The 23,805-nt window shown below is 36.5% G+C and overlaps 1 protein-coding gene across 4 annotated transcripts in view; it reads right to left on the bottom strand.

The window, feature by feature from the left end:
* PDE1A (phosphodiesterase 1A) overlaps positions 1–23,805 on the bottom strand; it is a 462,055-nt gene that overhangs the window by 113,611 nt on the left and 324,639 nt on the right. The window contains exon 3 of one of the 4 annotated variants that reach the window (XM_078146948.1): positions 365–518. The exons of 2 other annotated variants lie outside the window; for them this stretch is intronic. In XM_078146948.1, the coding sequence (XP_078003074.1) occupies positions 365–518 (154 nt within the window). Of the gene's footprint in view, positions 1–364; positions 519–5,516; positions 5,618–23,805 lie in introns of those variants that run through there. One more of the 4 variants, XM_021006392.2, reaches the window with a different exon arrangement.

Genomic DNA, 23,805 nt, shown 5'->3' with positions numbered 1-23,805 from the left:
CATAAATTTCTGGCTCACACTATATCAAACTTCCTCTGAGACAACTGGCAAAGTCAGCAGGATCTTGTACAAATGGCCTTGGTTTGGAAAAAATGGAGGTGTGTGAAGAGTCAACTCAAGCTTCCCTTGGATCTATATCTCAACATCCTGGCCCATGACATTAACCAAATAATAATGGTAGTAACAACAACGACAGCAACAATAACAACTACCATCTGCATAATGCTTAAATTTTGCAAAAAAAAAACCCTTTACAAATATTAACTTATTGTATCCTCACAACAACAGTGGGAGGTAGTTATCACTATTATCTCCATTTTACAGATGAGAAAATCGAGGCACAGAGAGAGTTTAAGTAACTTACCAAAGGGTCACATAGCTAGTAAAGTGTCTCAGGCAAGATCTGAACTCAAATTTCCCTGAATCTATGGAGCTCCAGCGCTCCATCCACTGTACCACACAGCTGCCTATGCATGCATATGCATGATTTATAATTTCCATGGGTAATATGTTGAAACCTATAGGATCACAAAATCATATGCTAAAACAAAAGAAGGCTTTCATCTATTCCAATCTCTTCATTCTATAGGTAGGCAAAACTGAGGTCACTCTCATCTCAGTATCTGTGATGCAAATGTTCTATGGTCTGAGACACAGAAAGACAAAACAATGTTTCCAAGGTTACATAGCTAGTGAGTGGTAGAGATAGTAGAAGAAAATGGGCTTTTTACTATACCTTCCCCTGTCCCCCCCCCATCCTTGACATATATGTATATGGTCATGTTATTGGCAATGGGGTATGGGGCACATTGCATGGAAGTCATTGAATTGTTCTGCATTTGGAAGTCTTTCTAGATGATCGAGTTCATTTAATGAGAAAAGAGATCATCAAACACAGAAACTAATAATGGGTGTCCTCTCTGCTGAACTTTGTCAATGGGAATGGGGACTATGAATAAGTAAGGAAGAGGTGCAGCTGTTCCAGATCTATAAATAACCTACTTGTGGATGATGCTGAGTTAACAGGATTAACAGCTAACTGTAGTAATGATGTCTGTATGTTTGTTTTTAAAAGAACTAAGCGAAAGAGGCAGCATGATGAAACATGCAGAGCGCTGGGCCTGGTGTTAGAACAACCTGGGATCAAAAAGTGACTTCTGTCACTGGGTGACAATGAACAAATCATTTAATGTCTCCGAGCCTCAAGTTACTTGAAACGTTACATTATACAGCCTGCAACAGTGGAGATAATTCCTGAAGCAATGAAAGACAGGTCCTCAATGTATGAACGTGAACAAAATAACGTTATGGCAAGTCAAACCATGGATTAGAAAATAAAAGTGGATTAGCAACTTTTAGCACTCAAGCTTCATAGCACTTCAAATGAGTATGATTAAATCTATATGATAACTTGTGATCCCTATACAACATCATATATATGTATATATAACATGTGAAAAGCGCTTTGCAAGCCTTCAATTTCTATATAAATGTTGGCTATTGTTATTATTTATATAGCATTTAACCATTTCATAGACAAAATTGTAGATTTCTTCATTCAAAAACTGTTAAGTGCCTACTGCCCTAAGTACAAAGTTTAGATAATGCGTAGTCCATGATGTTATGAGATAACAGTGCTAGCCTAGCACAGCTAACTCTCTAGCATCCTGTGAACTATAAAACTTCAATATGATATAATAAGTATAACAGTTAAAAGCTGAAACAAAATAAAACAAAACAAACCAAAAAAAAACCCTGAATGCCATGATTTGGGATTTAAAGGGAAAGGAACTAGAAAAACTCTTGGGTTTGTAGATTTTTACCTTTGAGCAGACAATTACCTTGATAATGCCCCAGAGCAGCAGCTAGATGGCACCACAGTGCACAGAGCGCCAGGCCCGGAGTCAGGAAGACTCATCTTCCTGAGTTCAAATCTAGAGTCAAACACTGACAATGTCACTTAATTCCGTTTGCCTCAGTTTTTTCATTTTATGAGCTGGAGAAGGAAATGGCAAACCACTCCAGTATCTTTACCAAGAAAACGCCAATGAGGTTGTGAAGAGTGGGACATGAATGAAACAACTGAACAACATCACAAAATGCCTCAGGTTAGTAATACAACTATTTCAGGCATACTTTAGCCTTTGACCTTTAGGTTCCATTATTTTCTAACACTTAACTTTACACAGTGTGGGGCTTGAGGATTGAGAACAAAAAAGGAGGGCATCTGGCCAAAGACATCAGTAGAGTGCATTAAAATATTCTGGACAACTCACCAACCCACCTTTAGAAGAGGGCCTGAGGGATCTACATGGGGTGGATAACAAGGATCCAGTTTCAGGGGAAGGAATATTGGGGAAAAGAGGTTAAACAGATAATATGCATATTAATAGATCTGTATAATTCTTTAACTATCTTATGTTTTACTGAGTTGCAATTTTCCCCTTTAATATGTAGTGGGCACTCAAAAGGCCAATATGTATATCTTCCATTTTATTATATAAATGTGAATGTATTCATCGAGTCTTTTCTTTATTTCAAAACATTTAAAATCCACTACTCAAATCACAATAATGCAGTGGCAATGAACAGTCATAACATATTACTAAAGGTATAGTCACGGAGATAAAACTAGAAAAAAGTGATATAATGGTATAGAAGTATTGAGAATGAGAAATGAGAAACACTAATACTTTAAAGCATCTCTGATTTCCTTTTGGTTCGTAGACTGGAGTAATTGTGATTTTGGAATATTGAGTGATATCTTAACCCTCTTTTTCTTTTTATTTCTCTTGGCCATTTAGTACCAGATTTCATAGCACTTTGAAGCATGACATTAAACTACCTAACACTAATAATTTCACTACTTTTAAGTGTATTCTATTCTTGCTATCGCTTCTGCAGATCTGAGAACAGGAATAAAAAAAAACTCTACAAGAGCATACACAGTTCATTGTGATGTAATACTTGTGAGGTTATTGTGTTCTAAAGAGTCTTATTCATCCTTGTAGTCTGAGCTTCATTCAGGTAATAGTAGAAAAGTAAATGATTATCAAAGGCTTGTGTGATTTTGGCACTGTTTTAAGAATGATGCCATGTAAACTTATCTGTAATCTAATCAGATTTTACATGTAATTGGACAGACACGAAAGTAAACTGACATCATTCTAAGAAAAGGAGCATTTAGGTGACTCAGTGGATAGAGCGTCAGGCCTGGAGTCAAGGAGATCCGAGTTCAAATCCAGCCTCAGACAATAGCTGTCTGACCCTGGGCAAGCTACTTAACCCTGTTAGCCTATTTCTTCATCTATAAAACAAACTGGAGAGGGAAATAACAAACCACTCCAACATCTTTGCCAAGAAGACCCCAAATGGGGTCATGAATAATTGGACACAACTTAAACAACTGAACAACAATAAAAAAGGAAAGGATAGGCATCAATGGCCATAAGAAGTGATTTACTTCAGACTTCTCACAGTCTTGTTAACTGGGAGAGAACTTTCAGGGATCAAGAAGGAAAAGTCAAGGAGGGAGGTGGCTGCAGAAGAAATAGAGGGCTGAACTTGAGTTATGGGACTTGAAGTACTTGAATCCTGGATCTGACACTTACTAACAGCACAACCTTGAGCAAATCACTAAACCTCCCTTGGCCTCTCTTTTTTCTTATGTAAAATGAAGGAGTTAGAATTTCCTAAGCTTCCCTCCAACTCAACCATATGGATGCAGGAATAGCTAGATGTATTTATAATAAAGAAGATGACCAGATGTGTTTATGGTACAGCTAAGAAAATGATGCCTAAGATAGGAAGAAATCAAAGAAAAGCTGAAGTCAAAAAGTAGATGTCTATTTTTAAAAATCTGTTATTAATGTTTGTTGTCAAATAGGAGTTAAATATTTTCCTCTACCCTTAAGAAATTTAGAATCCAGTTCATACATTGGGTTGATCCTTTTTTCCTTAAGGAGAAAGTTTTGATTAGTTGCTTTGTGATTGACTAAAATTCCTTTCCTTCTTAAGGTTAAAACTTTTTTGGTGGGTGAGAGGCAAGTCTAGGTCTGTGATTTCATCAGTAACTTTAACTCAGCCTTAATTCCCAGACCTCATGCCAGTGGTGACAGACTTAGTATTATTGAGAGCAGTGATTGAGCCCAGGTATTCTTGACCTCGCTAAGCCATGTTACCTTTCAAAATTATTTAAAAATAGTATTAGAAGTTATTGATTTTTGTGGGGCTATATGGTATCTTAATAACATTTTTCTTTTTCTTTATATCACTTTTTTTCTTTTTCTTTCTCTTAGGCAACTTGTACAATTTATTCAATGCAATCTATTTCTTTCTGAGATATTATATGTTAAACTTTTTCTAGGCTTTTGTTTTTCCATCTGGTTTACCTTTATTTCTTTCCTTTCTTCCTTCTGGCTTCTGTGGAACCCAGAAAACAAAATTATCTCCTTGGTTAAAAACAGCAAGGAAAGCTGGATTCTAGGAAAAGAACATTTTCTATAGCAAAAGAAATTTTTTTTAAATTAAAAAAAATTTGTTCAGTCATTTCAGTTATGTTCAATTCATCATGATTCCATTTGGGCTTTTCTTAGCAAAGATACCCATTTCCTTCTGTAGCTTATTTTACAGATGAAGAACTGAGGCAAACAAGGTTAGGTGACTTGTCCAGGGTCATACAGCTAGTAAGTGTCTGAGGTGAGATTTGAACTCATGAATATGAGTCTTCCTGATTCCAAGCCCAGTGCTCTATCCACTGTGCTATCTAGCTTCTGTCTTCCACAGCAAATACTTGTCACAATTGTGATACCACAGACTTTTTGAGTTTGGCTTTTCCTGCATTGATTCTAGGGCCTTCTCTAGTAGATCATCCTCTGGGACCAGACTAGATAGTCTTACCCTCCTCACTTCCAGATTTGCCCCAGTGCTTTCTCCAGTGGTCAGGAACCAGATCAGGGCAATCAGCCTTTGTGTTTCAGTCTGGACCCTAGGGCCTTCTCTAGAGGTAGAGGAGCCATGGGGACTACTAGACCTGGCCACCTGCTTCTTGGCTTCTATACTCACTCCCAGGAACTTCTTTTCATGGGCTCCCTTACACTGCCTTCCTCTTACCCTCTTCCCAGACTCTCTTGGGCCAGAGTTCATCTTGTTTCTTCCTGGTGTCAAGGTGAGTCTCTAAGTCCCAACATACCTGCCATGAGGTTGGATTTTAAAGGAGGAACCTGAACAGTCTAAGCACCTGCATTCCCCATCTGGAATTCTCTTCAACCAATGATATTATTCCTGGACTCCCTTCTCCTTAGTTAGCATACACTTCCCTCCCTTATATTCCCTTATTCTTATTAATTCTGAACCTCTAGCTACCAATGTACAAACCATTCCCCATGTCCCAATTGTACTTTCCTTTACTCCTATCCTGCTCAACTCTTACATGTCCCACTATGTCCCAGTTTAGATCTGCACATTCTGCCCTCTAGAACCACTCCTTCATTAACACACTTCCTTTCTTCTCAAACCTTTCACTTTCTCATTCCTTCTCTCTTCCAGTATGTATTGAGACCTGGATCACTCCTGATGACATGACATCCTTGGCCATCCTTTCCAGTAATGGTTACACTTTGACTCACACTCCCAGAATCAACTGGTCATAATAGGGGGGAATGACAGAACATTCTTTGCTTTCCCACTTCCAGAATCTCCCACTACCACTATCACTAAGCAACCCCTCTTCCTTTGAGGTTCATTCATTCAATAATTATCACTCAATCAGGATTCTGGCAGCTGTTATCTCTTGACCCCCAGGCCTCTTTCCTCTGGTCCTCACTGAGTTCAGTGTCTGGCTCACTTTCCTTTCATTTTAACTCATTCTCTCATGCTTCAACACACATTTTGATGTTCCCTCAAACACCTTAACTCCCCAGTTTCTCAATCCACTCAATTCCTAGGACCTCTCCAAGGGGCCATATCCTTGGCCTTACCATTAGCCGCAAGTGCTCCACTTCCACATTCATGAACTCCCAAATACCTTTTGCTCATCATCATATTTTTTCATTCTCTTTCCTTGTGTCTTACAATCCCCAACTCTATTCTTCATCCTTATTGTGATCACAAGTCCCTCCATAGCTCAGTTTTCTTCCAGGCTATTACTCCTGTACTGGCCACACTCTTCTACCTTCCTCATCTTGAATCCTCGACTTCACCTTTTTACTGTCCTCTGCATTCCAATCCCTTTTCCCTTTGTCTTATTGACAACCATGCCTTGCCAAACCCAAAATCTGGATTATTCCTGCCATCTCCTTCTTTTCTTCTTAATCATATGATTCTGGAGAAAAGAATGAAATCATTCTGACTGGATACATAACAAATGCTCCAGGTTCCTTTAACTGAGTTTTCACTAGAACAAGGCAATCCTGATATACTTCCCCAAATGAGTCTCATTATCCTATTCACCACAGTGGCCATTCCAAATATTTTTGTCCATCCAAAAGGCTCCTCCCTCTACTCTCTTAGGGAGGGGTCTTGCCTTAAACCTCAATGCAAAAAAAAGGGTTATTGTCCAGTATTTTTCTCCTCTTCCTCATATTACTTAGCTATCTTACCCCACCATCTCTTTCTTCAATCTTATGATAAAGAAATGCCTCTTCTTTGTTCCATGTCAAACTAAGCAATGGGGATAGAAAGAACAAGCAAAAAGAATCTCTGTCCTCAAGTAGCTTACTTTGTAAAAAGGGAGACAATAGGTATGTGGCAGGATGACCACAACACCATAGCATAACAGTTGTGTTTTGGATTTAATGGGCTTTTGTGGACTAACTTGAGAACCTAACTGGCATTTAGCTTTCAGAACCAAGGGCTGTGTGTGTGTGTGTGTACATATATGTATGCATATATGTATACACACATGCATACATACACACATATATACATGTATGTATATATGTATGCACATATAAGCATATGTATAGATATACACACATACACATATATATGTATATTTATATGTGTGTATATATGTCATATTGTGAAAGAAAACACAAACAACAGAAACAGAAAAAAAGTAAAAAAAGATTGCTTTTATCTATATTCAGACTGTGTCAATTCTTTCCCTGGTGATGGAGAGCATTTTTCAAATGATATACTCTTCTAGTGGAAACCACACAGGCCCTCATCACCTTAGATGCAATGGCCTGCTTTTTGATCTCCCTGCCTCAAGCCTCTCCTCAATCCTCATTTTGAGGATCTAATGAGACAGCATTTTCAAAGTGCTTAGTACAGTGCCTGGGACATAGAAGGCACTATATAAATACTCATTTCCTTCCTTTTCCATTCCCCTCCAGTCAGTCCTCTACTCATTTACTAAACTGATCTTCTTAAAGAACTCATCTAACAAAGTCAACTCTCTATTCAATAAACACCAATGTCTCTCAAAAACCTCAAATATTTAATATGAAATTGTCTGACTTGTAGAATACTTCACAACATGGTCACTTCTTACCTTTCCTGTTTCTCCTACTTTGATCTCTATTGATTAGTTTATGATCTATTAAGAAAAACAAAAAACTTGTTTTTGGCCTTCTTTTTCGTTCCACAGGACAATCTATATCCCAACCAAATGCCTTTTTACTGGATGTCTCTCATTTCTGGAATACTCTCCCTCCATACCTCTGACTCTTGGCCTACATGACTTCTTTCAAGTCCAAGCTAAAATCCTACCTTCTTAAAGAGTCCTTTCCTGGTTTCCTTCCCTATCCCCTATCCCTATCCTCCCTACCCCAATGCTTTTCCTCTGAAATCACGTCCTATGTACACTGTACGTATATGCATCTTAGTTTGCATGTTGTCTCTCCCATTAGAATGTGAGCTTCATGAAGGCACAGAACCTTGCCTTTCTTTCTTTCCATTTCCAGAACAGTACCTGTAACATAATAGGCACCTGGTAAATGCTTGTTGATAATGATGATGATGATTGCGATGATGATGATGACGATGATGATGATGATGATAATGATAAGGATAACACAGATAGATGGTTTGTAGATCAAGAGCTTTGATGATTTAATTGCTTTTTCAATGGGAAAATATTTTATTCATTTTCCCATCTACATTTCTTTGTGACCAGTGGCATTCCTTCTTTTTTTTTTAATGTATCATTTTGTTGGTGACTTTTGCTTTTATATGACTACTTTTCCAAAAATATACCTTTGATCCCTACGTTAGGCCTTAACCTGAAAGATTAAAAAATATTCAAGGAAACCAACAATAAATTATCCATTTCTGATAGAAGATACAACATTCCATACCCATAGTCCCCCAGCTTTTCAGTAAAAGGAAAAATATGCATTTTCTTGTCTCTTTTCTGGTATCAAGAATGCAAAAATATTCAGCTTTATTTTTTCTTTCCATTTACATTGATATAGACATTATCCATAGTTTTAGTGGTTCTGCTCACTTTAATCTGTATCAGTTCTCTCAATTCCTCATATGCTCCTTATGGAGCAATAACATTCTGTTGTATTTATGTACTACATTTATTTAGCCATTCTCCAAATTATGGTCATCTAATTTGTTTCCCATTCTTTGCTACCACAAAAGGGTTACTATTACTATTTTGGTTATATGGGGCTTTTTTACCCCTTGACTTTGACATTCTCATAGTATAATGACATTTATTTTCAAAGTGGCTTTGCTAGGCCTTTGTGTGTGGTCTATGACCAGGGGAGAGATGCTTAACCTTGATTTCCTAAGTTCCATGCTCCATCCCACCCATGGTACCAGCTATAGGCAAAATAGGGGCTAAATCCAAAATTTGGGATTTAAAAGCCTTCAGTCATACCCATACAAACAATATATATATATATATATATATATATATATATATGTATATATGTATATATACATACATATATTTAGGTTTTTTAATATTTCCCAATATATCCATCCTTCATTCTTTCTCAGAAAATCATCCTTTATAGTTAAGAGTAAAAAAATGGGTAAAAAAGAGCTTAGCAAAGCTGACCAACAGATTAATCAAGTCCATATGTATCATATGCCGTATACTACACCCATTGTCCTCCATTTCTGCAAAGAAGGAAGGCAGGTGAATTCTCCTGTCTCTTCTTTGGGGCCAAGCACAGTCATTATAATTTCACGGTATTCAGTATTGATAGTTTTTTTTTTTGGTTGCTGGGTTTTTTTTCCCTATTTACATTGTTGTAATCATTCTGTCTTTTTCTTCCTATTCTGATTGATTCATTTTCAATCATTTCATGTCTTGCCATGCTTCCCTGTACTCATTATATTCATTGTTCCTTTGTCCAGCTGTTTTCAGTCATGTCTGACTCTGTGACTCTATTTGGGATTTTCTTGGCAAAGATACTGGAGTGGTCTGCCATTTCCTTCTCCAGCTTTTTTTTTCTTCAGTGAGGAAACTGAGGCAAATAGGGTTAAATGACTTGTCCAGGGTTACACAGCTAGTATCTGAGACCAGATTTGAACTCAGGAAGATGAGTCTTCCTGATTCTAGGCCTTTTCTCCTCTCCTTTCCTCATCACATCTGGTATTTCATAGGAGAGAAACTCCTATTGAGAGTATGTTTTTCAATAAATCAGTACCTGCCTCGACTTTGCATAGCCCTCCCTCACTTAAATCCAATTCACCTGCCAGTCATGGCATCTCCTTCTTGACGTCATGGTCCTCTTTGAGGATGAAGGACAAACAACAACAACAATAACAATCTGAAACTTATCTTCTTAGAGAGTTACTTGGAGGACTGAGAGGTTAAGTAAATTGCCCCCAGAGTCAGCCAGAAAATATCTGTCTGAGATAGTATTTTGAATCCAGTCTTCTCGCCTTTAAGGCAGCTCTCCTTACCATCTCATGGTACCTCTGAAGATTAAATGGTAGTGGGAAAAATTTGACTCTTCTTATTCCAAGAATCCAACATAGCATTAATCTGTACACAGAATGATGGTGTAGGAAGTACACTGAAATTGGAATCATCTTACCAGGGTTCAAGTGCTAACCGCAGCTAGTTCTCTGTGGACAAGTCATTTAATTTCTCTTTAGGAGCAATTGCTTCACCAATAAAATAACTTTATAGTTCATAGGTTACAGACTTAGACCTGGAAAGGACTTCAGAACTTATAGCACAGATGTCCACTACTCATTTGGAGGAAGGGGACCTAGAAGGTGGGACTCTTCAGCAGCTCGATTTAAAAACCACACAAGAGCTCCCAAGATATTAAGAAAGGATAAACTATCTTGCAACCTAACCATGAAAAACTTGTTTCTTTTTCAACACTGACTACCTAATACTACCTAGCACAATTATGGACTGGATCCTACTTCATCCTCCTTCCTGACCCTCTACTTAATAACTCATTTCTGGCAATCAAACTGTCACTTCTGGACACCACCTATTCAAAGGACTTTGGGCCACATCCCTTCAGCAATCCAGTTGCATCCTTTCAATGATCCCTAGACTGAGAAGCCTTGCACTGAACCATGGGAGACCCTCAGCTCCAGCTTGTAGTATAGAAGCATCAACTCCAATCTTACCAAACAACCTACCTGGGAGGACCAGTAAAAGTATTGCTGGGAACAAAGTAAAGTAGCAGGATGTAATTTAAAAAAAAAACCAAAAACTTAGAAACCATCAGCATTTCTAGATAGCAATAAAATGAATGACCAAAAAAAATCACATCAAAAATAATTTTAAAATGCATAAAGTATCTGGGACTCAATCTACTAAGATACACTAAAGATTTGTATAGAGTTATAAACAATTTTTAAAAATAAAAGAAGATGTAAATTAGAGCACTATCCATTGTTTATGGTTGGGCTAACAAATAGAATGCAAATGATGATCCTTCCTAAATTAATTCATAAGTTAGTGTCATGCCTACCAAAGCATCAAAAGTTTACTTTATAGAATTCAGCAAAATAATAACAAAATTCATTTAAAGAAACAACAATTTCAACAAAATATCAGAAGGAACAATGGGAAAAAAGTAAAAATGAAGAGGATATGGGACCTCCAAACCTCAAAATATTGTATAAAGCAATTATCATTCTACCTATTTGCTGGTGGTTAAAAATAGAAAAGTAAGTGAATGGAACAGACTGGCTAAGCAAGAATCAGAAATAATTGACATCAATAGACCATTGTTTGATAAACTCAAAATCACAGACTACCTGGGGAAGCATTATCTACTTTAGAACTATAGGGATAACTGGAAAGAAGTTTGGCAAAAAAAAAATAATAATGGTTTAGATCAAAGTGTTATACCAATAAGTTCTACACAGACTTGAGAATAAGTGAATAAAAAAGCATATATGCTTATTATGTGTCAGTCCATGTGCCTAAATGTAAAAGCTGACATCATAAACAAAAAACGGAGAATAGGATGAAAATGGGTGGAATCTAAGACCCATTAATAATAAAAAGTGATTTGAAAAGGTGAACAAATAGTCATTGAAAAGGGAATTACAGACTGTTAATAATTATATGAATGATAACTCCAAGTCACTATTAATAAGAGAAATATAAATAAAAACGCTGACTTTTCACCTCATACTCAGCAAATTGGCAAAAATGACCAATGATGGAAATAATGAATGTTGGAAGAGCTGCAAAAGGACAGGCATACTAATATCTTGTTCACAAAGTTATGAATAAATCCAAATATCCTAGGGGAAAAATTAGAATTATGCAAGAAAAGTGAATAAGCCACTACCTTTTGATCTAGTGATCTTACTGCTATGAATATATTTGCAGAAATTCAAAGAGAAAATGTGTCCAATATCTGCCAACATAGTCATAACAGCTCCCTCTTCTGTTTTTTTCACAAAGAAGTGAAAACAAAGGGGGTTTCTCTCAATTGGGAAATGACTGAATAAACTCTACTACATGAACTTAATGGGATGTCATTGCAAAAGTAGAAATAACTAATATTAATAATTCTAAAAAAAAAGCATAAGACTTACATGAACCAAAGAGGGATGAAGTAAGCAGAACAAGGGAAACAGCACAACACTTACAAGTGTAATTTTAATGACCAATCTTGGCTCCAAAGAAGATTGGAAGAAATTCAACTCCTTTTGTTGGAGAGTGGGGAATTATGGGTATGGACTATTGTCTGTGCTCTCAGATGAAGCAGATGAGTCAGTCAGGTTTCTTCAACTATTTTTTGTCTTTTTTGGCACATTGAGATTATTTAGAAAGATGACTGTTATCCAAAAAAGTTTATCAATAAAACTTCACAGCAGGGTAGAGATGAAGGAAAACACTTACTGGTGTGCTACATAATAAGCATATGGTCATCCCATGAGGGACTACATTTTCTCTGAGGCATCAAACCCCAAGAGTTGGACCTGATGGAGAGAGAACTTTTGACTTTCAATAGCATGCTATGCCATCAGTGAAGGTATGTCACTGTAATGAGGAGTTAATCAGAAGTCAAGAAAACATATTGGAAATAAAGGGGGAAGAAAAGGGACAGGCATTTATATAAGCGCATACTATGTGCCAAATCCTTTACAGATATGATCTTATTTAATTTCCATAGTAATTTTGGGAGGTAGGTGCTATTATTATCCCCATTTTACAGATAAGGAAACTGAGGCAGTCATAAGTTAACTGACTTGTTCATGGTCACACAGCCTCTAAATATGAGGCCATATTTAAACCCAGATCTACCTGACTCTAGGTGCAATATTCTATCCACTGTGCCACCTAAATGCCTTGGGAGTAAGTCCCATGTTATGGAGTTGCCCAGTAACAGAGTTGTGAATGGATTGGACAATCAGGCTGCCAGCTGAATAAAGTAAACCATCAGAGCCAGGGAAACTGCTCAGGTTTGCTAGCAATGATGAAAAGCTGTGAAAAGTTGCAGCTGTTGGGGTGAAGTAAAGACCCCCCCAAGAGCTATGAATAGCAAGTACCCTGTTCTTCCAAGACTTTGCTCAGTCTTGGCAGAAACTTGGAGGGTAAGAGAGTGAAAATTCATTGCTAGACTTTGCTAGGAAGGAGGAGAATGGGAATTCATTCATTCAGGAAATCTTTTCTGAGAATGTTTTTAATGTTTTATTTCTTCTGTTCAATTCAATTGAACGAGGGGAGAGGGAACATTTAATAATCACTTACTATGTGCCAGGCACTGTGCTAAGAGCTTTATAAACATTATGTCATTTAAACCTCACAATAATCCCCATTTTATAGTTGAGGAAACTGAGGGAGACAGACAGAAGTTGTGGATTTCCCAGGGTCACACAGCTGGTAAGTGTCTGAGTCTGCATTTGAATTCAGATCTTCCTAATTTCAGGCCCAGCTCTCTATCCACTGCACCATCTAGCTTAAATAAACCTCTATTAAGCATCTATTGTGTGCCAAGCACTTTGTTGGATACTTTCAATATGAAAACTAAAATGAAAACAGTTGCTGACCTCAAGGGACTCACATTCCATTGAATGAATACAAACTAAATGTTTTTGCTGATTCTAGATTTAGAACATGGGAGCTATTTTTGGCAGTTTGATCTGTCATCCTTCAACTAATGCTATGTAAGTGGCAGTCCATTAATTGTGAACATTTATAGTGCTTTTTTATGCCTCAGTGATAAAGGGAGGAAATAAGAAGAAAGGTATCTTGAAGCAGAACCAGATTGACACAAACCTTTGAAAACAGCATCAGCCAAAGGCTTCATTCACAATTATGCCCATGTTCCCTTACTTGTTCTAGACTATTTTGATTACGGATAATTACTTTTAAATTTTAAAAAATACTGAAGGAAGCACATTAGGTTGAAAACTAATATCATCTTCTGAAACCTTTAAGAAAATTACTAAAGTAATTTGAAAATACAGCAGTGCAACTCAGTGCTTTCTGACAAATAATGTATGTTAGGTTAAGCTTCTAAAGAGGGGTTGGCCCTTATTCCAGCACAGATGTATCTAATTTAATAGGGAGCAAGATTCTGGTTCAACATAAGGAAAAAATTCTGAACAATTAGAATTGTCCCCAAAAGGAATGAGTTCCCTTGGGCTGGGAGAGTATACCAGTGGGTACCCCTATCAGAAGAGATAACTACTGAACTAAGAGAGGCAAAGAATACAATGAATACTGAGATGAGTGGTAAGACATGCCAAGTGATGCAAAATGAAATAAATGGAGCCAAGAAAACACCCAATGACTAATACAGTGTAAGGGGAAAGAAAACAGCAAAACATTCTAAACTGAATGATGTGAAATTTTAATAACCAAACTTGGCCCCAAAGAGATACAAGGAGACACCTTCACCAAGCTTCTTTGTCAAGCTGGAGAACTGTGAGTATAAACTGGCATGTAACATCAGACATTTTGCTAAACTGTTTTTCTACTCTTTATTATAAGGGACAGCTCTCTGGAAGGGGAGAGGAGGATACAGGAGGTAGATATTGAGAAATATAAGGGATGTGAAAACAAACCCCTATCAAAAGTTTTTTAAAAAAATTATATATAGTTTGATGTTACTTTTTGCCTTTCTACAAATAAGATTTCCCTGGACTTTATGTGCAAAAAAAAAAAACACCTGAAAATAAGATAAAATCTCAAATGTCCTAATTATTATTTTTGCATTTAAAATATCTAATACCTTAATAATCATGTCTCCTCCTAGAACAGGTAGCTAACCTGAAAGTAATTATTGAAACTTATAACCTTTGTCTAAGAAACCAAGTTAAATAGAAAAAAAAGATCAGTAGGACATTTTTCCGTATTAGAATATATAGGTACCAGATATAAAATTAAGAAGGAGTAAAACAATACAAAAGACTGGTGGAGATGCATTCAATGACTTCTCACTTCCAGTCCCTGGCAAAGATGTTACTGGGATGGATTTAATAAGTCCTCCATGAAATAGAAGACTATGCATGTCAGTGGCTGAAGGGAAACTGTGAAAGTTGGCCATAATTCAATCAGCTCATTCAAACAGTCAGGGATCAGCTGATCCCTGGAAACTATTTATATGCACAATTTTTTTTCTTGAAATAAAATGACTAAACTCTCAAAGGGATCATATTGGAACTGCAAGGTTTGTAGAGGCAGGGAGGTGGAGAAGAAGGTTAGGGGTCAGGGAAAAAGAGGTCATGGGATTTTGTCTTTAGCTAATATATGTCAGGGAAAACATTTCTGCCTGTAATGGACATCAGCTTATTCCCATGGAGACAGAACCCACAATTTTATCTACTATCTTCTCAGTGGTCACCTTCCAAGATATTACGTGTGGAGAAAGAAAGCTAGCTCTCCTCTATTCATGACTTCCTTCTAATGCTATGATTGAGTTAGATGGTAGCTTAGCAGATAGATTACTGGGCCTAGAATCAGGGAATCTGAGTTCAAATTTGACCTCAGACACTAGTCATGTGACCCAAGGCAAGTTACTTGGCTGCTTTCTGCCTTGGTTTCCTCAAGTATAAAATGGGGATAATAATAATACCTACTTCTCAGGATTATTGTGAAGATCAAACTAGATAACATTTATTAGAAGTGCTTAGTACATAGTAGTCACTACATAAATGCTTATTTACCTATGCTACCCTTACCAAAAACATATATTTCAACAATTATCAAGTGGAATTGGCCCACCGGGTAAAGAAGTACCATCATAAATGAGTTTGCAAACTGGTTTGGGAAAGGGAGAGAAATTGGCCTTTCTGTGATCTGGCCATTCTTTCTTTGGCCTTCAAGGTTCCTCTCTTCATACATGTACATTTTGGAACTTACTTTCTTTGGCTAATATTCTACCCACTTGTTGTACAGTGTGGCTTTCTCAGTATGGCCCCCCAAGGTACTCTTTAGGTCCAAGTCTACTGAAATCCACAGTTCACTATCACCACCCAATGTTTCTCTTTTGCCCAGTCAAACCACATCTTAATACAACATAAAGTCAGTGCTGCTATAACGTGATATGTATGTTTCCTCAAAGTACCAAGTTGTACAAAAGCATGCAGGGAAAAAAAAAAACACCAACAGAGCTTATGGGGAAAATGGGGGTAAGAGTTCAAAAACTTTCTCAATGCCACATTAGTAAAAAGATTGGAACACACAGTTTTATACATATTAAATGGGTAAAAAATGCTTAATACTACAATAAATAGTGGTGAAATCCAAGCTGCTGCTTGGCCTGAACTTGGAGATTTACTAGCAAGTTGGGAAGGCTGCAACTCTAGGCCATTACAGAAGGGAGTGGGGCTGGTGAAGGCTAGCTCTTCTCTACTCCCAGCTCCTATTGCATCAGAAGATATATAATAAGTATTGTTTCTTGGCAAAGTCCTGCCTTGTGGAGTTGGGCAAAGGAAGAGTTGCAGTGTATGAGTTACTGTGAAATGATGCAGTTTTCTGCATTCTCCCCATTCTCAAGGAAGAAATCTCACAGGAGAAAACTCAAAATCCACATTATGCTCAAGATATTCCTTAACACAATATTTCATTGGAATAAATTCACATTTTTAAAGCATGCATTGTAATAGAACTGATGGCAATCCAATATTTAAAATTAATATCAGGGTGAATAATAGGAACAGCTCCTTCCCTTCCCCAAACGTAGGGACATATTCCCTCCTCAGTTCCCATGCTGCAAATGAGAGAACTGAAGCACATCTCTCTCAACTCCTGCTCCGAGGTTGTATCCTCACCAGACCTCTCTGCTTGTGAAGCTGTACCTTAGTGTTTTTCCCCAATACCATTGACATGTACCTATCTATTGCTGTCCTTTTAAAAATAATTTTTATTGGCACTTTTTGTTTTTATACCACTTCCATTTTCCACCCTCCTTTCTACACTGTCCTGGAGAACCATCTCTTATCCTAAGGAATAAAAAAATGGAGAAAAAGCTCAGCAAAACTAACCAGCATATCAAAAACGTCTGATAGTATATGCAATGTTCCATATCTATGGTTTGCCACCTTTGTCAAGAAGAGACAATTAACTTTTTCTATCTCTTCTTTTGGAAGAGGACTTGGTTATTATAATTTTACAACATTCTGTTTGGACTTTTTATTTACATTATTGTAGTCATTGTATATATTATTTCCTTGATTCTGCTTATCTCATTTTACATCAGTTCATAGGCCTTTCCATGCTTCTGTATATTAATCATATTGATCATCTCTTACATTCCATAGTATTCCATTACGTTCACGTACCACTCCTTGTTAACCATTCCTTAATCAAATGAGCCTCTACTCTGTTTCCAATTCTTTGAAATCACAAAAAGCATTGCTATAAATATTTTTCTGCATATGGGGTCTTTCTTTTTATCATTTACCTGCACGGGATATATACCTACTTATTAGTGATGTGTGAGCAAAGAGGGTGGACATTTTAGTCATTTTATTGGTATAATTCCAAATTGTTTTCCAACAACAGCGCCTTGGTTTGCCCATCTACAACCTGCCAACATTGACTGTATCCATAGTCTTTGTCAGTTTGCTAGGTGTGAGTTGAAATCTCCAGGTTCTTCTCATTAGCTTTTCTCTCATAATGAATGATTTAAAGTAATTTTCATATGATTTTTAATAGTGTACAAGTCTTTTGAAAACTTCCCCCCCCCCCCATATTCTTTGTCTAGTTTTACACTGGGAAATAACTTTTGGTCTAATCAGGGGTGGGGAACCTGTGGCATGGAGGCCACGTGTGGCCCTCTGGGTCCTTAAGTATGGCCTTTTGACTGAGTCCATGTTTTACAGAACAAATCTTTTTATTAAGGGGATTTGTCCTGTGAGGTTTGGATTCAGTCAAAGAGCCGTACTTGAGGACCTAGAGGGCCAAATGTGCTTGACGCTGCAGGTTCCTCACCCCTGGTCTAATATATGTATGCTAGTTCTCCTCCCTCTTCTTCCCTCCTTCTCTCTGTCTCTGTCTCTCTTGCTCTCTCTCGATTTCCCTTTTGATTATTGCCTAATGTGAGGCAGGCACTCATTTTACACTTGAAGAAACTGAGGCATACAGAAGTTCAGTGACTTGCCCAGAGTCACACAGCTAAATGTCAAGGCCAAATTTGAATTCAAGTACTCTGTGTGCTATGGTGCCACCTCGCTGCATCTTTCTGAGGTGATCAATATTTCCAGGTTCATCAAACACTGAGTAGGATTCGATTATTTCTGATTCTTCCATGTCTAGTCTATTCCATTGATCTATTTTTCTATGTTTTAACCAGTAACAAATGGGTCTGATGATTACTGCTTTATTATATATTGTGAAGTATGTAATTGTTGTTCCCCCTCCCTTTCTATGTTGTTTCAATACTGGCTTTATTTCCTAGATCTTTCATTTCTCTAAGTGAATTTTGAGATTATTTTGTCTAATTTTGGAAAGTATCACTTTAGCAATTTGTTTGGAATAGCACTAAATATTTAAATTAATTGTCATAATAGTTTTATTTTATTGGCACAATATATAGCCATGAAATTAAATATCCTTCCAGGGATTTGTTTTTTATTTCTTTAATCAGTGTTTTATAAATATAGTCATACACATACCTAATGTGTTTTGGTAAATCATGTCTCATTTATGCCACGTATATTGCACCTAATTTGAATGAGATTTCCCTTTCAATTATTGCCTTCTAGACTTTATTTTTGCTACATAGAAATGCTGCTGTAAGTTTATTTTGTAGCCTGCAATTTTACAATTTTTACCAAGTATACCACCGTGACAATTACAAAGAAAGATAATTTCCCCCTATTATTTGCCTTTAATTTCTTTTCCTTGTTACTGCTATTATTAGAATTACTAGAATCATATCAGATAACAGCAGGGGAAAGAGGTCATTCTTGTTTATTCCTATATTTATTGGGAAAACTTTAAAGCTACCCCATTGCATATAATCTATTTTCATTATTTTTTTTTAGAAAGGCCCCTCCACGCCTATACCTTGTAAGCTTTTTAGCCTATATTCCACAACAATACAGTTTTGCATTTTATCAAAGACTTTTTCTGAATCTATCATATATACAAAAATCTATGCATTCTGGATATATTTGTTTTTAATATATTAATTGATTTATTAATGGTAAACCATCTGTACATCCCTAGTATAAATTAAATGGAGTATAAACAAATACTATTGTAATACTTTTAGTCATTACAATATTTGTATGAGAAAAGGCAAAGAATACTTTCTTTTACAAATTTTGAGATTTGAGTATAGATATTTATTGTTTTTTTAAAGTTTGATAGTTTGTCTTAATATATCTGGACTACTCACCTTTTCCTTTGATAGTTCCTTCAGGGTGTTAAGTTTAGCTGTCATTTCTGATTTGATTATAAATTTAAATTATTTAATATTATTTATCATATTTGGTGTTCTTTTAATTTGGATATACATGTGTTTAATTCTTTTTCTTTTGAATTCTCAATCTTATTGACACATAAGCGCAGGTAGTAAAAGATTCTGAGGATGCTTTTAATTTCTTTAGGGGTTTTGTTCAATTTTTATTTTGTGAATTTGATATTTCTTATTTTTAATCATATTGCTAAATAATTATAAATCTTTTAGTCTTTCCAAAGAACCAGCTTCCAGTTTTATCAGTTCCATAGCTTTGTTGGTTTCCAATATGTCTATTTTTCACATAATTTTCAAGATTTCTTATGTGGGGCTTATTTTTTAAAAATACATATTCAGTTAATTAATTTTTTTTCTATTTTTGTTAATGCGTTCTTTCAATGTTATTGGCTTTTGTTTCTCTTCTAAAATATTTTTTTGGTCTACTTTTGTATTTTTGCACTACAAATCTGGCATTCTTTTTTTTTTTATATAAACTCTTCACCATGGATTGATTTTTCCCCCCTAACCTACCAAGTGAGTGGTTTAAAAAAATTTGCATTGATAGCTATAAATTCTGACATGTATTCATTCATAATTTCTCCTCTTGTAGACTTCATGTTTCTTTCTTTTTTCTTTTCTTTTTGATGAGGTAGTTGGGGTTAAGTCACTTGCTCAGCGTCACACAGCTAGTAAGTGTTATATGTCTGAGGCCAGATTTGAACTCAGGTCCTCCTGACTCCAGGGATGGTGCTCTATCCACTGCACCACCTAGCTACACTAGATTTCATGTTTCTTTTGAACCATTTTGAAATTTGTTGCTGTTGCTTTCTTGGGAATTAAAGTCAATAACCATTTATTAAGCACCTACTTATATACCAAGCACTTGGCTAAGCACTGGGGATAGAAAGAAAAGCATCAGGCAGTCACCGCCTTTGAGGAGCTCACAATCTACTTGGGAAAGCCAATGTGTCAAGAGAAGCTGAAAAGCAGGAATTGAGATGAAAGTGGCAGGGTTGGTGTGGGACATTACCCTGTGATAAATCCCTGCAGATGAGAAATGATCAGAGGATGTGTGTTACAGAGTTGAATTCATCTTGCAGAATGACGAGTTTCTGGAAATCAAGAAATCTAGATCAGCCAAGTGGGAAATGATGAGGTAAATTTCCTGGGTGCCCTCCTTAAACAAAGGGTCTGGGAGAAGTTCCCAGATGTCTACTTCCCCCTCTCTGCAACTACAGGGTGGATGGGATGAATAGCAGAGGCACATGATTTATGTTTCCAGGCTAGTCTAAATATTTATAAATATTTAGTTCAATTATTTCTTATTCTTCCATATTTAGTCTGTTCCACTGATGTACCTTTTTATGTTTCAAATAGTAACAAATGGGTAGATGATTACTGCTTTATTATGTAATATAAAGTCTAGAATTACTATTCTCCCTTCCTACCTTATTTCAATATTTGATATTCATATGGGTGTTATATATTGTCAAAAGCTTTTTCTCCATCTGATGATGTAATAAAAATAGTCTATTATGTTTATATTTTTCCTAATATAGAACCAGCTCTGCATTTCTGGTATAAATCCAACACGGTCATAATGTCAAATCTTTCTTGGACTCTCCTACTTAATATTTTATTTATTAATTTATTTTCATCAATATTATTATAGTTCTATTAGTCTACCGTTTTCTTTCTCTGTCTTGACCCTCCCTGATTTAGGTATCAAAACCATATTTTTATAACAGAAAAAACATGGTAGATCTTTTCCCCCCTATTTTTCAAAGAGTTTATATGATATTGGAATTAATAGGTTTTTTTTAAACGTGTGATAAAATTTGTCTGCAAATTCATTTGATCCTGGATGCATTTGAACCCCCCCCTCCTTTTGGGAACTTACTTATACTTTGCTCAATTTCTCTTTCTGAGATTTGATTATCTAAGTCCTTTATTTCTTGTTATTCTGGGCATTTTATATTTTTTATAAACATACATCCATTTCATTCAGATTGTCAGTTTTATTGACATACAAAGTACAAAATTTCTAATTTTTAGAAGTTTCTAACAATTTCTTTTATTTCATTTTTGTTTGTTGTCCATCCACTTTAGAAATTTGTTTTTACTCTTAAAAAAATCAAATCAATTAATAGTTTATCTACCTTTAAAATCAGAATTTAGTTTTTTTATATTTAATTCACTATTAGTGTGTGTTCACTCTCAATTTTTATAATCCTTTCCTTGATTTAAAGGATTTATATTTTGGTGTTTAATTTTTAAAAAATATTTGGTTTTCTAGATTTTTAGTTGAGGTAGCTAAGATGGCAGACTAAAATCAGTGACTTGCTTGAGCTCTCCTCAAACCCCTCCAAATACCTGTAAAAAATGGCTCTAAACAAATTTTAAAGCAGCAGAACCCACACAAAGACAGAGTGAAACAAATTTCCAGCCAAAGACAACTTGGATGGTTGATCAGAAAGGTATATTGAGTGGGGCTGAGAGAGGAACACAGTTTGGGGTGGGAGCGCAGGCAAGGCAGGCCTCAGTGAACCTGGAGCAGGCCTCAGAGGACTGAATTGTGGGCAGCTGGGGCAGGTTCCAGACTTCTCAACCCATGAACACCAAAGACAACTTAGAAGGTCAGTAGGAAAAATCTGTCTGCAGTGAGAGAGAAGCGCAGTCCTAGTCCCAGTCCCAGTCCCTGAGCACGGCCCTGGTGTGGCAGCTGCTTCCTGAGCTTCTGGCCCATGGACTGAGGGGTAATCAAGTGGCTGATCAGAGAGGGATTGCAGGGGTCCTTCTGCTGGTGCAGGATTCTCTTGCTTTTCCCAAGCTTAGATCTGGGTCACAGTTCTGTGTGGCAGTCCTGGGGCAAGGAGGAGCGCTGCCATGGTGGAGCTTGTAGTAGTGGTGAAGAACAAATCTTCCTCACAGTTCCAAGACAGAAAACAGTGCTTGTGGTCACTCACAGACCAGAGCATAGGCCAGAAAAAGAGTAAATACCTCGCCCTTGATCATAGCACCTTGGAAAAACTGAAAATTTACAGGTCTCTAGAAGTATTGCTGAAAACAGTTGCACAAAACCCCCAAAGCTTGGGATAGTACATTCTCCACACTGGAAGCAGACCCCTACCTTAACAAACTCAAGTAATTGGCTGGGATCATGAGCAAGCAATGCAAAAAGAGTCAGAGCATAGAATCTAACTTTGGTGACAAGATCAAAACATACAAGCAGAAGACAATGAAGTCAAAGCTCCTACATCCAAAGCCTCCAAGAAAATTATGAATTGGTCCCAGGCCATGGAAGAGCTCAAAAAGGATTTTGATAAATAAGTAAGAGAAGTAGAGGAAAAACTGAGAGTGATGCAAGAAAATCATGAAAAACAAGTCAACAGCTTGCTAAAGGACACTCAAAAAAATGCTGAAGAAAATAACACCTTAAAAAATAGCCTAACCCAAATGGCAAAAGAGGTCCAAAAAGCCAATGAGAAGAATGCCTTAAGAAGCAAAATTGGCCAAATGGAAAAGGAAATCCAAACGTTTACTGAAGAAAATACTTCCTTAAAAATCAGAATGTAGCAACTGGAAGCTAGTTACTTTATGAGAAATCAAGACACTGTAAAAAAAATTGAAAAGAATGAAAAAATAGAAAACAATATGAAATATCTCTTTGGAAAAAACAACTGACCTGGAAAATAGATCCAGGAGACAGAATTTAAAAATTATTGGGCTATCTGAAAGCCATGATCAAAAAAAAAGCCTAAACATAATCTTTCAAGAAATTATCAAAGAAAACTGCCCTGATATTTTAGAACCAGAGGCAAAATAGAAATTGAAAGAATCCACCAATCACCTCCTGAAAGAGATCCCCAAAGGAAAACTCCTAGCAATATTGTAGCCAAATTCCAGAGTTCCCAGGGTCAAGGAGAAAAAAATATTGCAAGCAGCCAGAGAGAAACAATTCAAGTATTATGGAAACAAAATCAGGATAACACAAGATTTAGCAGCTTTTACCTGTGGGACCACAGGGCTTGGAATATAATATTCTGGAGGGCAAAAGAGATAGTATTACAACCAAGAATCACCTACCCAGCAAAACTGAGCATAATCCTTAAGGGGAAAAAATGGATATTCAGTGAAAAGAGGACTTTCAAGCATTCTTGCTGAAAAGACCAGAGCTGAATAGAAAATTTGACTTTAATACAAGACTCAAGGAACATGAAGAGGTAAACAGGAAAGAGAAATCATAAGAGACTTATTAAAGTTGAACTGTTTACATTCTTCATGGAAAGATGATATTTGTAACTCATGAGTCCTTTGTCAGTATTAGAGTAGTTGGAAGGAAAAAAATAGATAGATAGATAGATAGATAGATAGTAGATAGATAGATAGATAGATAGAGTCGAAGATGAAGGGGTGATATCTGGAGAATAAAATCAAGGGGTGAGAGAAGATTATACTGGGAGAAGGAGAAAAGGAGAGGTAGGATGGGATAAATTATCTC

The sequence above is a fragment of the Phascolarctos cinereus genome, unplaced genomic scaffold (genome assembly GCF_003287225.1).
Source record: "Phascolarctos cinereus isolate Bilbo 61053 unplaced genomic scaffold, phaCin_HiC Scaffold_726;HRSCAF=1367, whole genome shotgun sequence".
Taxonomy (NCBI): Eukaryota; Metazoa; Chordata; class Mammalia; order Diprotodontia; family Phascolarctidae; genus Phascolarctos; species Phascolarctos cinereus.
The sequence above is the reverse complement of the archived record's forward strand: the minus strand, read 5'-3'. Positions and strand labels throughout refer to the sequence as shown.